The 17532-nt window shown below is 43.3% G+C and overlaps 1 protein-coding gene across 2 annotated transcripts; it reads left to right on the top strand.

The window, feature by feature from the left end:
• Positions 1-7307: 7307 nt before the first annotated feature.
• On the top strand, positions 7308-17356 carry PAQR9 (progestin and adipoQ receptor family member 9). Of its 2 annotated transcripts, none has more exons than XM_059391796.1 (2): positions 7308-7704; positions 8547-17356. In XM_059391796.1, exon 2 carries the CDS (start codon positions 8701-8703, stop codon positions 9832-9834), a length of 1134 nt encoding a protein of 377 aa, XP_059247779.1. In that variant the 5' UTR covers positions 7308-7704; positions 8547-8700; the 3' UTR covers positions 9835-17356. The 2 variants fall into 2 exon arrangements, with proteins under 2 accessions (XP_059247779.1, XP_059247780.1); XM_059391797.1 differs by lacking the exon at positions 7308-7704 and adding an exon at positions 7761-7834.
• Positions 17357-17532: the final 176 nt, after the last annotated feature.

The raw sequence follows: 17532 nt of genomic DNA on the forward strand, positions 1-17532 counted from the left end.
CAGCCCTGACCTCTGTGGGGGGAGGGGGCAGGAATCAAGGCTGGAGGCAGGTGTCTGTCTAACACATTACTCAGAAGTAAAAACACTGAAGGCTTAATGGTCTTTGAAACAGCTTCGAAATATTCCTTTTTTCCAAATAGCCACATTAAATAAGCAATCACAAAATGGTTGCATTAAAACATGGTGGGCACGTTTCCCATACAACGGAAAGCAGGGATGATTCTGACTTTCCTTTGTTGTGTTCCGACTTGCTCCTCTGTTCTTCCGTGCCTTGTGCATCTAGTACCAGCTTTGCAAGTAGGTGATGTTTATTTCTGTGGGTTAAATATATATTCAAAGGTGTCTCCAGGATGCTCACTGTAGATTTATTCAATAATCCCTACCAGAACTGAGAAGTCTCTCTAGACAGTGAGTTAAGTGCTTGTGAAAATTAGGTATACAGAATTAAGACTCTTGGGAGGGGGGAAGAGGGTTGGAGAAGTAGGGCGGGGATCAAGAATGAAACAAAACTAACCCATTTTGACCATGGAATGTTCAGAACACAAGGCTCAAAGGAAACATGTCAATGGGTGACCATGTGAATAAGTATGCTCCTAGAAATAAATGTTCCTTGTTCACTTTGTAGAAATGAATTAAGTGTTCTGAGAAGATTCTATTGATAACTCCATATTATATATTGTATTCTTAAAGTAAAGTAAGCTAAAGAAAATCACAAGAGAAAATGCACTTACAGCTCTAAACTGTATTTATCAAAAAAAAAAAAAAAAAAAAAGCCCACAGATAAAGTGACCCACACAGTTTAAACATGTATTATTCAAATTCTTATGGTTTTCACATGAATGGGATACAAGAATGAACTCAAATTCTCTCTCTCTCTCTCTCTCTCTCTCTCACACACACACACACACACACACACACACGATATTCTTCAGTTTAGTGATTGTTACTTGGAAAATTATGCTGCTAAATATTTTCAATAAACATATTGTACCTCAAAGAAAAGAAAATTGTTGCATTAAAAAACTAAATGTACAGGCACATGAGAAGGTGCTCAACATCACTCATCCTCAGGGAAATGCAAATCAAACCCCCTATGAGATATCACCTCATGCTTGTTATCAAAAATACAAGAAATAACAGATGTTGGTGAGGATGTGGACAAAAGGAACCCTTCGACACTGCTGATGGAAATGTAAACTGGTGCGACCACCAGGGAAACCAGGATAGGGGTTCCTCAAAAAATAAAAAATAGAAATGCCATATGTTTCAGCAATTCCACTTCTACATATTTATCTGAAGAAAATGAAAACACTAACTTGAAAAGATATCTGCAGTCCCATGTTCACAGCATTATGTATAATAGCCAAGACATAGAAACAACCTAAGTGTCTACTGACAGATGAATGGATAAATAAAATGTGGTAGACACAGGCAAGGGAATACTACTCAGCCATAATAAAGAATGAAATCTTGCCATTTACAACAAGATGGATGGCACTGGAGGACACTACGCTGAGTGAAATAAGTCAGAGAAAGGCAAATACTGTTATGACCTCACTTGTATGTGGAATTTAAAACAAAACAAAACAAACACCAAGCTCACAGAGACAGAGAACAAACTGGTGGTTGAGAGAGGCAGAAGGTGGAGGGATGGGCAAAATGGGCCAAAAGGGTCAAAAGGTACAAACTTCCAGTTATAAAAAAAGAAATAAATCATGGGGATGTAGTATATAGTGTGGTAACTATAGCCAATAATACTGTATTGTGTATTTGGAAGTTTCTTTTTTTTTTTTTTTAGATTTTATTTATTTATTTGACAGACAGAGATCACAAGTAGGCAGAGAGGCAGGCAGAGAGAGAAGGAGAAGCAGGCTCCCTGCTGAGCACAGAGCCCGATGATGCGATGCTATGCGGTGTGATGTGGGGCTCCATCCTAGGACCCTGGGATCATGACCTGAGCTGAAAGCAGAGGCTTTAACCCACTGAGCCTCCCAGGCGCCCCTATTTGGAAGTTTCTAAGAGAATCAAACTTAAAAGTCCTCAAGACAAGAAAAAACCAAATTTTTATAACTATGCACAGTGATGAATGTTGAGTAGACTTAATTCCCAATGTTTGCCAATATCAAATCATTATACTGTACACCTGAAGCTAATATAATGCTATATGTCAATTATACCTCAATAAAATTTATTTTAATTTCTTTAAAAGGAAAAGGAAAAAAAAAAACCCGAAATGGAATTACGGCGAGTGAGCTTGAGGCCCAAACAGAGTCCCATAATTGAGATGCCTTCCCTTAAATGATATAGAGTATTTTCCTTTCCATATGAATCAGTTGCCATAATCAATAATGTGCTAAAGGCAAGGATCAGCTATGAAATCATGGAATTGGTATTTGCCTCCTTTGCAGAGATCTAGGGTATGGCAAGCCCCCTGTTGTTACCAGCAACATTTGTTTGCAGAGAAATGCTCTTTATATGGAATAAATATACCTCGTAGACATGCCTAATCAATATGCAGCTGTCACATACTGCATGCACACGTGCCTCATTTGGCATCGTTCTTTTCAGGGACTTGCTAACCAGATCCAGTTGGTGACCACATCCAATAATACTTACAGTTGAGCTTTGGGCCAAGATGCAACCGTGGTTTAGTCTCATCGGTTGTGTTCATTTAATTATTTACAAAGTTTTTCAACAACAATTTAAAAAACTGAAAATGGAAGGGAAGGCTCTGTGAGGTAGAAAGTCTCTTTACTAGAAATGTTCAAAGCTGGCCATACAATAGTTTCTCAGGATAAGGTACCCCATAAAGGAAACAGTTGGGAGGGAGAGGGTTGGAATTAATCAAGTTAGACTCTGACTTTGCCACGCAACAGCTTAACATCTCTGAGCTTCTGTGTTCTTGTCCGAAATGGGGATAGTATGGGTTTACCTTACACAGAATATTCTGAGAATTAGGGCCTATCCCACTACCAGAACACAGTATATGTATTGACTATCATAAAGGGGAAGACATTGAACTAGATGACTCACAAGATTATGTGACATCCAGATTCTAAAATTCTAAGATTTTATGTTCTAACCTTTTGGGGTTTTTTTAGTTTTTTAAAGATTTTACTTATTTATTTGAGAGAGAGAGAGAGCACACGAAAGAGCACGAGTTGGGGGGAGAGGGAGATTCCCCACTGAGCAGGGAGCCTGGTGCAAGGCTCCATCCCAGGAACCTGGGATCATGACCTAAAGCGAAGGCAGATGTTTAACTGACTGAGCCACCCAGGTGCCCTAGTACTAATGTTTTAAAGCCTTACTGTATTAGAAAGAATTTCTCCAACCACAAAAATATAGTGAGTGCTTAGCATGTGCAAAGCACTATGTTTCAAAGAAAACTGTTCGTAAATAGTGAGGAGCAGGGGGACGCCTGGGTGGCTCAGTTGGTTAAGCAGCTGCCTTCGGCTCAGGTCATGATCCCAGCGTCCTGGGATCGAGTCCCACATCGGGCTCCTTGCTCGGCAGGGAGCCTGCTTCTCCCTCTGCCTCTGCCTGCCATTCTGTCTGCCATTCTGTCTGCCTGTGCTCGCTTTCCCCCCACCCCCGATAAATAAATAAAAAATCTTTAAAAAAAAAAAAAAATCTTAAAAAAAAAAAAATAGTGAGGAGCAGGAACTCAATAATCTTACACACTTACGTAACTCTTTCCCAAGTTAAGTTAATGAATGCTACTTAAAAGGCCCTATCAAAAGCAAGCCAACAACCTACAACAATCTCTTACCCAAAGGGTAACTCTAAATTGGGATGAATAAAACATGTAAATATAATTAATGCTTTTATGGAAAGACAATATAGGATCTAGCTAGGAAACAGAAAAGACAGAATTTGGAGAAATAGCCCCAGAATGGAGACTGCCATCCTAGTTCAGGGCAGCTGAAGGCTTGGGCAGGTCTGGTCAGAGCTTAAGGACTGCTGGGTGATAGATGGGGACTTCCAAACACTCTTTCCAGTGACCTCAGAGGCAGGAAAGGGGAGTCCATCTTAGACCTGGGAGAGAGGGTGAAAGCAAGTTGGACAAACATGCAAGTCAATAGCATGGGTGGCACTGTCCCAACATGTTATTTATAAATTACTTCCATGTACTACCTATCAAGTGTATCATAAAAACCCTTCATAGAGTATAGACATTGAAAAGGGTTTTGAAACAGAAAATGTAATATTTTATTTTTCACCCTAATCAGTCTCCTTGTGCACCCCACCCCACTGAGACCAGTAGTACAGAACAGGTGAACGTGTGGGAGAGAGGGGAGCATGGAGCTGTCAATCCCTGCATATAACCTCAATGGGAAAAACACTGTCTACAAGTCTCCCTCTGCTTTTCTGCAGAAGAGAACCCTGTCACCATGTCAGTGAATAGGCAGGAACAGCACCAGATAAGAACTCCGTGTCCCCACCACTCTCTCTCTAGCTTCCAGCCTTCTGCCTGGCCTTCAGATCACACTTGTCTTCCAAGGTTGCCATAGTGACATCTGATGCCACTGCCAGAAGGTTTGCCACGTTAGGAAGCTCAGACTCTACAGTCTGGTCGTGACCATATCTGACTTAGAAGAGGTCAGATGATAAGCCTAGGACCGTTTTCAATTTGGGGGAAGGGAAGCACTTTTTTAGACCACATATTACAAGTAGAGGGAATGAATCTTAGAATCCTCCTTGTACAGAGTCCTGGGTGCAATTAAACACTGGGTCCATGGTAGGTTTTGTTTGGTTGGTTGATTGATTTGGGCTAAATATTAGACTGAGAAAAAATTATTTCCTGCAAAAACAGGTGTATTATTAGCAAATATCATAGGCTTTTTCCCCATGGACTTTATAAATAGCTACTAGAGAACATCAAATTTGGTGCAGAATTTTCATATATGCTTCATCTTAGGACTATAGAGAGAAATACAAATAGACCTAAGTCAGTCTGTGAAGACATCACCAAAGCATACCGTAAGGGGAAAAAACATTTGTCCAGTTTGCAACAGGTCCCCTATATATGAAACTATAGATTTCATTCTGCAGTGGGGACCCCTCAACCCCCCAAGTGTACAGAAGTCCAAAACTACAGAACTCCACAGAACCCCCAAAACATTTGTGGTCTTGCTTTGACAAGATTTCAATTAAAAGAACTAGCTGGGTTTTGCCTCTAAACACTGGCACTGGCATTCCAATGTAATACCTTGTGATTCTTCTCGTCAAGAGTTTGGTAGTCAGTCCTGGTTACCTTCGAGAAGCCTTATCTCCCAGTGAACCTTCAGGGAATGGCAGCCAGCCTAGCCTGCTGCTTCTATCCGTTTAGCCAAGCCCATGGGTGCGAGCATGGTTCTCAATGACAAGAGGCAGTTCGCTTACTAGATAGAGTTCAGCCACAAAACCTAGTCTGTGTAGGGTTTGGGGAACACATTTTTATAGTTCAAAAAAAAAAAAAAAAAAACCAAGAAAAATTAATTCTATAGATCAGTAGTAATTATGGAAAAGTCACAATGCTGGGTTTGGTTTTTGCTTTTTAATAAGATCAGTTTTGCTGTTTCCTTATGTTCTATTTACTTGGCTTTGTCAAGGTATAGCAAAGATAGCTGGTGGGTTGGCATCAAAGAGCTTTCTTTCTTTTTTAAAGATTTTACTTATTTACTTGCCAGAGAGATAGAGCCAGAGAGCACAAGTGGAGGGAATGGCAGAAGGAGAGGGAGAAATAGACCCTGCACTGAGCAGGGAGCCTGATGCGGGGCTTGACCCCAGGACCCTGGGATCATGACCTGAGCTGAAGGCAGACACTTAACCATCTGAGCCACCAAAAGAGCCCAGGTGCCCTGGCACCAAAGAGCTTTCATGACAGTCCATGGCATCAGTTGATCTTAAGCTCTCATGTGCAGTGGGAGATGGAGGAGAAAAGAGAAAAGCAGAAATCACAAAGACTTTCTGAGAGTTAGTTTTCAGATTGTTTGACTTTGTAAAACACTGTTTCAAGGAACATTATATTTTATTATAGACAGTCTCACCACTCTCAGAAAGATAAATATTATTTTATCTAAGTTTTTACACATTCATTTACAATCAATTCTATTATTTCACTCCATGAACTATTATATTTTCTCCAATTAAGTGAGTTGATTATGAAACTGAAAGATTGGTAAATATGGAGGTTATTATTGGATCAACATTTTCTTCAGGCACAGCTTAGATTGTGAAGCACAAAGAGAACATGAAAATGTCTTTCCTACCCTGCTCTAGATTCAAGTTATTAATTCCCAGGATTGATTTATAAATGTCTAAATCTTAATCCCTGTTACAAATTAGCATGGGTCTTTAGCCCAGATGTTAAAGGAATTTTGCTTTAAATTGCTTTAAAACAGTATGATGACAGTGGAAAAACAGAAAATACTAAAACAAAGCACTTGTTGAGTAATTACAGTGAAATGTCATTTATATGAAATTCATTCATCAGGAATTGGTGATAGTTAAGAAAGGCACAAGATCAAGGTGTACCGTTGGCCTAATTGTGCAAGAGTTGCTAAATCAGTTACTAGTGGACAACATTTTTTAGAGAGAAGGCTGAAGCCTCTATAGAGAATGTTTCTAATACCCGTAAGTAATTTTAGACATTTAAGACATTGAATTATTTCTCAGTTATAAATAATCCTTATCAATAATTTAAGTCCTTCTTGAGCCACTACTAAGTAAATCTTTCTTGATCTACTTGTAGGATTTGCTGTAGCGATGAAGGTAGCCTTTCATTTATAAAATGAACATGAAAGCCTTTTCCTAAATCAGATGCCCTTTCCTACTAGTTTCCTTTTCGCAGAGCAGGTCAGATGTTCTTAAGTGCGTGAGATCTAGAAGCAGCCTGCCTGGGTTCAAATCTCCCTTCTACCAATTGGCATATTATCTACGGTCGTGGTACCTCCATTTTCCCAGTCTGTAAAATGGAAAAAATAATAATACCTAAAAGATGTTAAAACTGCAAAGCACTTAGAACAGTGCCTGGTCCCTTTAAAATCAGCTCTTGTTGCCATAACACTGAACAGCGGGTCAGTGAGGCAAGTTAGACTCGGTCACACCCCCAGGGCGTCGCTAAGAGAAACTTCAGTGAAATGGTACATTTTAGAGCAGACGGGTTTTTAAGCCCCTCCTTTCACAAAGCTCAAGGGCAGATTTTCTTGCACACCGCAGTGCATCACACCCGTTTTCGATTCCTCAGCCTTCCTTTCTTCTGGCCTCCATCCACCCAACCTAGCCTGCCGGGTACGCCTGGTTAATTATGCAAAAGCCTTCTCCAAGCCACCCCCTCCGAGTCTCTACGAATTCGTCTCCGTGCTCTCATCATTTCGTGCTAGACCGCACCTCCTCCCTGAAGTCCTCCCTCATCAACGCGCTCCACTCGGACCAGCCCATGACTCGGGCACAGCTCTGCTCGGGAACCCCCTTCTCGATAGATCCTTCAGATGGTTAGAGGCTATTTGAATCGCCCGGTCTTCATCTGAAATTTTTCATTAAAACGTGGAGTTTGAACACTCCGCCCTGAGTTGTTGGACTTTGGCTCCAAACCAGACTCCTAGTTAAAGACACAAGAACACAACGATGGGTGAGCTGCGGGCCCCGAGGGCCGGTGAGCGCGACCGGAGCCCCGTTTAGGAACGGTTCGTTTGGACGAGACCAGAACGAAGGAGAGCGGAGGTTAGTGACGCACCTGAATAAGTCCGCTAGACCAAAGGAGATAAACTCAGGCTTTAATCGTGCAGGCGGAGAGCCGCGCGCGCAGGCGCGCACACACACCACAGACACGGAAAGAGAAGCGCCTTCCCAGGTATCTGACAAGGACACGACTCTGAGCAGGACCGGGTCTTAAAGGCCCCCGACTTCCGGAGAACCCCTGCCCCCGCCTCCTCCGAAGATTACCGTTAGCGCATCTGTCCGCCAAAGCCCAGGCTCGGGCGCGCCGGGCACCCTCCCCGCAAGCCCCGCGGCCACAGCTCCCCGCCCCCCGCGAACGCGGCTGCCCAGTGTCCTCTGGAACGCCTGAGTGACTGTCGGGTTTCGAACCCGGGCGTCGACCCTGGCGCTCGGCGCGCGCAGCGGAATCGCCGGCGCAGCCTTTGGCCCGCACATCAATCATTTACGCGCGGACTAGGTCTCCTGCGGCCCGAGGAGGGGGGATGGTACGGAACCCGAGCCCGGGGACAACTCTATCCCCCAAGGCAGCCGCGAAACACTAGCCGGGGAGGCCCCCGCCCTCCCTCGGTGCGCCCGTCCCTCCCTCCTTCCAGCGCCTAGGCTCCCACATCCCCGCCTCCCGCTCCGGGGGCGGCGGCGGCTGCGCCCGCACCGCGCGATGCCCAGTCACCGCAGCAGCGCCGCCGCTGCCGCCGCAGTCCACCGCCGCCGCTGTCGCTGCCGCAGCGCGGGCGGCCGCGAGCCCGTGGCAGGGAGCCTGGCGCAGGGGCCGCCGAGCCCGCGCGCTCCTACGAGTCGCTGCGCGACGCATAACCTGATTGCTATTTTTATTTATTTTTTTTCAGGACCGGCGGCTCCGAATCAGGTCTTCTCTTGAATCTGCAGCGACGCCCCCGGCGCGTGCACAAAGGCTCCGACGGCGGCCGGCGGGGACTGCCGAGCGCGCGGGAGCCGGCGCCAGAGGTCGCCTGTGCGCGCCCTAGCCAAACCCCAGGCACCATGCCGCGGCGCCTGCAGCCCCGGGGCGCGGGCACAAAGGGCCCGCCGGCCGCAACCGCGGCGGCTTCGGAAGCGGCCTCGCGTTCCCACCCCTCCGCCTCCGGGGACCCTCCGGCATCGGCCAAGCCGCTGCTGCGCTGGGACGAGGTGCCCGACGACTTCGTGGAGTGCTTCATCCTGTCGGGCTACCGGCGGCTGCCCTGTACGGCGCAGGAGTGCCTGGCCTCGGTGCTGAAGCCCACCAACGAGACGCTCAACTTCTGGACGCACTTCATCCCGCTGCTGCTGTTCCTGAGCAAGTTCTGCCGCCTATTTTTCCTGAGCGGCCAGGACGTGCCCTTTCATCACCCGTGGCTGTTGCCGCTGTGGTGCTACGCGTCGGGCGTGCTGCTGACCTTCGCCATGAGCTGCACAGCGCACGTGTTCAGCTGCCTGTCGCTGCGCCTGCGCGCTGCCTTCTTCTACCTGGACTACGCGTCCATCAGCTACTACGGCTTCGGCAGTACGGTGGCCTACTACTACTACCTGTTGCCGGGCCTGAGCTTGCTGGACGCCAGAGTGATGACGCCGTATGTGCAGCAGCGCCTGGGCTGGCACGTGGACTGCACGCGCCTCATCGCCGCCTACCGGGCGCTCGTGCTGCCGGTGGCCTTCGTGCTGGCCGTGGCCTGCACGGTGGCCTGCTGCAAGAGCCGCACGGACTGGTGCTCCTACCCCTTCGCGCTTCGCACTTTTGTGTTCGTCATGCCCCTCAGCATGGCCTGCCCCATCATGCTCGAGAGCTGGCTCTTTGACCTGCGCGGCGAGAACCCCACGCTCTTCGTGCACTTCTATCGTCGCTACTTCTGGCTGGTGGTGGCCGCCTTCTTCAATGTGAGCAAGATCCCTGAGCGCATCCATCCGGGCCTCTTCGACATTATTGGCCACAGTCACCAGCTCTTCCACATATTCACTTTTCTTAGCATCTATGACCAGGTGTACTACGTGGAGGAAGGCCTGCGCCAATTCCTCAAGGCGCCACCTGCGGCGCCCACCTTTTCTGGCACAGTGGGCTACATGCTGCTGCTGGTGGTCTGCCTGGGACTGGTCATCAAGAAGTTCCTAAACAAAACCGAAGTCTGCTGTAAAAAGTGAACCTCCGCCTTGCCTTGGAGGAGGCTGCTGGTTCGCCCACCTATTTGTTTGGAGTTTCTGTTGTTGCTATTGTTGGTTTGTTTTCAAGTTTTGTTGTGTTTACTTCTTTGCTCAAGGAAGGTGCTGCAAAACCACAGGGAAAAAGTCGAATACAACAAGGTGGTCTCAGTGCACTTGGGGCCTTTGGAAGAGGGGAGATAAGGTTCAAGCAAGAGGGAGAGGGCCACTGGTTCTTGCTCCTGGAAAAAAAAATTCCGGTAGTGTTTCTGACATCCAGGGTTTTTCAGAGGGAGCGAGTAAAATCCCCAGTAAAACCCCGAACAGTTTGGTTTTCCAGTCGTCGTCTGCACCAGTGGTAATGACGAGTAGTCCTGGTGAGGTCAGGTATGCAGTAAAGAGGGTAAGTAGACAAAATCCCCGGATACTTCCATTTCAGTCTGAGGAATGCTTGGATTTGTAAAAAGAATGGAGCTTTGTAGGGAATGGGCACAAAGACACAAACCCAGGGCTTAACCTGCTAGAAAATGCATGGAATGTGAACACAAATTAATTATTTCAAAATGTTTCTCAGATGTTATTTAAATAGTAATATATACAATGATTTTTCATAATTTATCAAAGCCTGTGATATGCACTGAATTATCTTTGTTACATAGTTTTGAATTTTGCAGCCCTTCTGCATTGCATACACTTGAACTGGACATCAGGGCAAGCTGCTTGAGAATTCTCAACTACTTTTTTAAACAGTGTTTTCCGAAGGCTTATGTGTGTTATGATACAACTGTGAATTATTCTACCTTAGGGACTCTGGTTAAACTATTGTTGAGGAGCTCAGTGGTTTGTATACATCCCAGGTTTCGATTTACTTCAATGTATTCCACACAACCCATCCAATTTTTTGTTTGTTTTGTTTTTAATTTTATTCTTTCCTTCTCTACTTATTTAAATTGCCACTGGAATAAATGTGCCTTTTGAAGCAATGCCCAAATGACTGGTCCTCAGACATAGTTTCAGGCATGGAGAGAGCAGTAAGAATAAGCTTTTCTTACTTTACTGTAAATCAGGGTCTAACATTCCATCCAAGAGGGAAGGAAGATGGTGTTGGTTTTAAAATTTTGGTAGGACTGAAAGGAGCTTACCAGGAGAAAGGGAGCTAACCCACTAATGTGGCTGTGGTTCCTAAAGCAGCCATCGGGGAAGGTGAGAAGACACAGTTCTAGACCAATGCCATTTATCCTTGCTTATAATTAAAAATATAATATTCAGGAATAACTGAGGCAGTTATATTATGAAAGTCAAGAGCATATTACTTGAGTTGTAACTGAAGACATTAACTCAAATAACATTACCTTTGCATGGTTAAACACTGGTCTCATTTGGAGCCACGCTATGGAAATGAATAGCATCACCCTAAATCACTGAAAAATTAGTGAACGTGTTCCTGAGATCCTTTCTGACAACCACATTGGCCAGTGTTATTTAAGACATTTCTCATAAGTGATAACCTGTACTTGAGATAACAACTCTAGATTAACACAAACCACCAAGGTGGCTTATTTAATTTACCACACTTCCTGACAAGTCCTTTTGGTTAAGAGCCAAATAAGTCATTGAATGGGAAGTCTTAACTTCATAGGATAATTTAGATCAAGCACATAAGGTAGATGAACACTTACCTCAGCACTGGCCGGCTGGAACTCCTAAAAAGATCGCTGGTTTTGTTTATGCTTTTAATCTCTACTTTATTTGTAAACAGAGAGGCTTGGCACAATTCCCTGGAGGAGCCAGTATCCTTGTGCATTAATTTGCACACAGAAGTTAACTTTCTATAGGTCTGTATTTAATTTGGAACCTCTTAATGGGATCGTAAATACACTTTGCACATTTGTTGATGGATGTCAGTATCTAACCTTTTGCAAAGTGCAGGGAGATTCCCATTAGGTGATAGAGGCTGAAAATTTGTGCCCAGCACGGATGTTATTCCTCAGCTGTAACTTAACTCAGTGCATGTATTCAAGGACAGTTGTGGAAATCATGATATTTCCACATGCAAACTTATTTGCATGTCATTGTTGTCCCTTCTAGAGCCCCAAAGAATGTTGGTTTGGAAGCTAGAGAAACAGGTTGAGGAGTGTTTGGTAGCTTTCTTGTAAAATGGGACCTCCCCTTTCAGAAGGAACTTTCAAGGGGCAGAATTCTAAAAACGGTCCATGAGCTTGAGAACAAGAAATAAACCCTGTATTTGTCATTTTAAATTTGTGTTGGAGATCTGGGTCTCCAGAATTCTAGCCAACAGAATTCCCTTCTCACCCTGTGTCTTTGTCCTTAAGTAGAGGCCACTTAAGGATAAAATTATACCCATATCATTTTCAAGTGATTATGATACGTGAGCCCAGTAAGGTGACACACTTTCCCCCTCAATGTTTTCAGACCCAGTGTGCCCCAGGGAGAATGAGGACTCACTTTCCTTCCCTTTGCTGTTTCTTTCCTTTACGTTCTTTTGTCCCATTCCATCTTAGTATTTATATACCACATATAACGTTGACAAAAGGACATTTTAGTTGAAAACAGTGGTTTGGCTTCGCTTTTTATTTGCAAAAAGATACCCTATATGCTATATAGGACCAGGGATGATTTGTGAAACTATGTGTGTTATTTGCTAAATTATATCAGATTTCTGCCCAGATAAATGGTGATATTTTAGATTCAGCATACTGAATCTCCATTTGCATGGAAATAGCCAGGTATGTTATTACATATTTCAGGGGTAAAATGGCCATCAGAATAAAATATCTTTGAAAAACATTTTTCATGTTCTCCACTTTGCCACATCCATTAGGATTCAGTTTTACTTTATTGTGTTCAGCTGCTTGAAATGTAGGACAAATGATAAATAAGAATGTACTCCATTATCTCGCTAAAACCTATTTTGGCAGTGGAATTTTGAAGCATATTATGTAATGCATTTTATTTTTACTTGTTAGTCATGATCTAGATGACATCTCAAGGAGCAGTGTCGTAGAGTCATGCCTGGAAAGTGAAGGTGTTTGACTTTTTGGAGCCTGTCATTCTGTGGGCTGGTCTCTGGGGTTGATGCAGCTGAGTTAGTTGGTTAAAGAGGGTTCATGTCTTTCCTGTCCGTGCAGCTGCACCCTCAGATGAAAGGGATGACCTTCCCAGACCGAAGTGAGTCTTTTGGTCATGTCATGACTGCTTATAAAAATAAGCGTGATCTTTTCCACTGGCCATACACTTTCTATAAATAGCCCAGGAAGAAAGTATGGGGCTTCAGAGCTGGCCAGAGTGGCCTTCACATGTTTCCATTCATAAATCCTGCCCGTAAGTGCTTGCAGTTAAAAACCATTTAGCCTAATTCATTGTGCCACTCTAGGGTAATCTTGTCTAAGAACGCAAAATTGGGAGATGGAGGTTATTATTTTTATTTTTATTTTTTCTGATTTGGTGCTGAATCTGAGAGCTCACAGCAATAATAAACAGGGATTGTTATCTTCAAATCTCTTTACAACTCTACTTAATTTGCACAAAGCTAGAGTAAAAGGTACAATAGGAATCATCTCCATCTATAGGTTATACTAAGGCGACAGAATCAAGTTTGCAAACTGGCCTTAGAATGTGGGGATGGTTGTGTGCTCACTTGGGAGTATGTGCTAGTTTGCATGGCTGTGATGCCTGGTCAAGCACACAGACACTAATTGAAGATGTGTGTCTCCATAATTATATATCTATGATTAATAATGTCTAGTATTTATTTTATATACAGAGATAGGTCATTTATCATTGTAAAACAGAGTGAAGTAAGATGTGGTTATCCTTGAATTTAGATGATAAAATCTTAAACAAAATGTACTTATGTAGTTTTTATCATCTTGGATTGTTTTTCATCTGTTGAAGTCTGACGCTGCTGACTTCACTCCATCAGTATCCTTTGAGTTGGTTTCCACATTTGTCCATGTCATCCTTTTAGTGATCACTGAGCACCTACTGCATGTAAGCCATCAGGCAAGGATCCATCCACATTATTATAGCTATTACCCCTTTGTCTGTGGGGGAACAGAGATGGGAACACTAGAGAGCCATCTGGCCAGGACCCAAACGCTGACCTTGGCCACAGCAGAATGTCCTAAGCCACTGAGTTTGGTTCTTTTCTCCTTTCTGTTGCAGAGAGGCAATGCATAGAATCTTATTTCAGTTAACGTGCTAACTAACCCCAAAGCAATTTCTTTCTTTCCTTCATTCTTTTTTCCTCCCTCCCTCCCTCCCTTCGTCCCTTCCTTCCCTTTCCTTCGTTCCTTTTTCTGTCTGCTCCTAGACCTATGTGACTCTGATGGCTGTAGAAATCTTAACATAGGATGCAGGTGAAGCGATAGCAGGCATATGTACATGGAGACAGTTGAGAATTTTATTACTACTAATCAATAGAAACGCTACTAACAACCACTTTTGGGGAGGTTAATAGTATTTATGTCATCATGAAGCAAGATTCATCCAAAGTGCCTAGACTGTGATATCATTAAGTGTCTGAATTTCATAGAGAGCATACTTATGCTTTAAAAATAGGAGCTTCAGTCCGCAAAGACGAACTCATGTTCTTTAGCCTTTTTCCTCTTTTAAGGTCCTTGTGTTGTCATCTATAAAACATGTCTTAGAAAAAATTATTCTGGAAGAAATTAGTTTTTTTTTTTTTTAAAAGTATCAGACCTGAAAAAGACAGGAAGAAGGCATGAGCAGGGGAGAACAAGGAGGATCCGACTCAGACAGTTAGAATGGGACCGCAAGTTCAACTGTGGACAGTTACTCCTGAGTTTTACGTTCTGTCCCTAGAAAAGCATGTGAACTCGCATGGTGTTAGCTCTCAAATGGACAGGCAAGGAATTCTCTTTGGCAGGCTAACCACGTCCTGTAGTTTTTGACCTGAGCACTACTGCCAAGGTATATTTTGAGTAGCACTCTTACCGCTGGCTTAATGTCCTTAATTTGTTTCCATAAAATTAGGATCTAAGGCAAAAAGGCATTAGGGGATAGCCCAGCCAATTGTAAATCACCTTTTGAATCATTTCTTTGAAGGACTGCCAATATCCTCTAACACAAATTGCCTGACAAAAAGCAAACAAGCCCAGACAAACCGAAAAAAGAAAGCATTCATTGGTTAAGCTGAGTGAGCACCATTGTATTCCAATGGGATAGGCTGCACGCCCTCCTGTTGAAGGTTTTCTTCCTCTTCACTACTATGAATAATGATCTTTTAATTGTGAAAATAGGTATCGATTCTTAATTACTTTTCCAAAAATCTAATACAAATTTTTGCAGTTGTTTCAAAAGGACAGATGTATTGCATTTCTGGTTTGCAGATTTCTAACCAGCTTGTAGACATTTTTGTTTTAGAATAGCTTCTTAAGAGTCTGTGAACAAGTTGCAGAATTAGAGTGTTTATATATAGGTCAGAGGCCAAGAACACTCCGGTGGCTGCTAACTGTGGCAGGATGTGACTTTGGAAAGCTCGGAACACATCCATCCATGCAACAAAATGATCAGTTATTTACTATCTAACTCGGTGGAAAAGAGCCTTTTGTTTGAGTTTTGGAAAATGTTCCCCAATGTATTGTGCTTCTAAATGTGATGCAGGATCCTCCATCTTTTTTGTTCTCGATCAATCTCTGAAAGCTGTTCCAAACATGGCATTCCTCAAGGAATATTTTGTGAATGTGCAAAAGTATTCTCGAATGTGTCAATGTGGCAGGCCACCTTTCTCATGCCTTACAGCTCCACCTAAAATATGCAATAAGCACCCCCGTAGGAGTGAAAGGGCCTTCAGATGGTTATTTAACCGCGCTGTGGAAATGGCCCTGCTCCTCACGGCTCACCCACCACATTGAGAAAGGACATCATGTAAATAAACCTTTGTTTCTAGTTGAGGGGCGTACGGGGATACACATGAATCTCGTTTCTTCTTTCAGTTCCATCTGTAAGAAAGTGTAATCTTTTTAATATGCTGGATGCAAAAAAAAAATTAATAGGAAAACATTTTAAAGAGGTATTCTAATTTTCTATCTTACAAGTTTATAATAGCAATTTGTTTGTAAAAAACAGGCCTTAGCACATAGATGAGAACCAGCGCTTTTTGGAAAGCCTCATCTTTGTCCTGGGAGTTTAATCACCTTGAGCTCTTACCCAAATGACGAAGACCTAGTAGGTCTTTAAAAATGTAAATAATGTATAGTTTACAGAAGGGTAAAAAACAAACTTTTTTTTTTTTAATGAAGAAAACAGGTCAGATATGTTCTAGGTGTGTAACAAGGCTAAATTCAACGTCTTTAAAAAATTCTAGTTAGAAACTTCATTAAATCCACTCTCCCAGCAAGGCTTAGCATGGAAGGTCTATTTTCGACCGGGTCGATTTTCTCTTATGGAGGCTATGAGCAAAATTGTTCTAACAAAGCAACTGAGTACCAAGGCAAAGGGGATGAGGCACAGTTCACTTGGATGAGGGTATAACCACAGCAAATGACACAGCCAGGAAACCGGGCACACACGTGCCCCTCGTTTCTGTGGAGTGGGAAGGAGCCGAGAGCCCCACACCATCGCTACACAGACAAGGAGAAGGCTATCTGGTTGCAGGGCTGGGGATGAACCCTTGGCTGTTCTTTTATCTGCATAAAGCCTGTGGTGGCTCTGAACTCCTCATTCCAGCCTTCCCCCAGGCCATTCCCACCACCCTGGAAGCCTTCGGTTTTCACAACCTCCTCTAAGACGAAAGGTTTCTAAAAGGATTTCATGTGTATCTAGGCCTTGTCCAGCCATCTGCCTTATGAGGTTCATCCATGTCTAAACCAAGGATTTAAATACGATTACTGTGCTCAGATTTACAAGAATGTACAATCAGCAGGTCCCCTTTCGTGGTGAAGGGCATTTAATTGAAGGCCATACTCATTTTTTCCCTCAGGTCAGAGGCAGAGGGAGGATTTCACAGTGACCAAGTAGACACCTCCTTGTACCAGTATTTTCTTTTTTTAAAGTTCATTTAATGGTGATAATGGAGGGAGAAAGGAGTAAAGGATAATGCAGGCCTGAAGAAAGAAACCGAGGGGAAGATCCCATTGCTTGCGAAATTATTTCTTCTGAGGCTGCCTGACTCCAGCCATCACCTACATCCTAAACAGCTGTATTTAGCTGGCTAGAGAGGCTTCTCAGGATGTGTGAACTTCCATACAGGGACTACGTACGATGTGATTTCAAATCAATAGTGTTCTCTGCCAGAGAAGCATTATTTAATCATAATTCCACGTTACCTTATAAATCTATAGAAATAGGTATCACTTTGGTCAGTTCTGTGCATGTAACTAACAAAATTGTGACTAATTTCTCTTGTATAGTTTGCTATGATTTTGGTTTTCTGAGATATTTGTTCCTTATGGTCTTGAACATGGAATTCTATATTAATAATATATGTATTTTTTGCTGGAAAACAAATGTATGAAGTAAGAATAAATTATTTGTAAGCAGAGTGTTTAGGTCTGTATTTGTATGCCTTCAGCAAACAATTCCTAAGTTAATAGTATGTATAACACTAATACACATGATAGGAAGACGCATCCTTTTTATGAAAATCTGCTAGCAGAACAGAAGAATGTTAAGTTTCTAATAGAAGTCCTGAAGAAGCACCCTTAATATATTTTTACA

The sequence above is a fragment of the Mustela nigripes genome, chromosome 2 (assembly GCF_022355385.1).
Source record: "Mustela nigripes isolate SB6536 chromosome 2, MUSNIG.SB6536, whole genome shotgun sequence".
Lineage (NCBI taxonomy): Eukaryota > Metazoa > Chordata > Mammalia > Carnivora > Mustelidae > Mustela > Mustela nigripes.

Bases quoted from the DNA above. Each gene is read 5' to 3' on its own strand.
- PAQR9 (XM_059391796.1), top strand. From the start codon at position 8,701: ATGCCGCGGCGCCTGCAGCCCCGGGGCGCGGGCACAAAGGGCCCGCCG.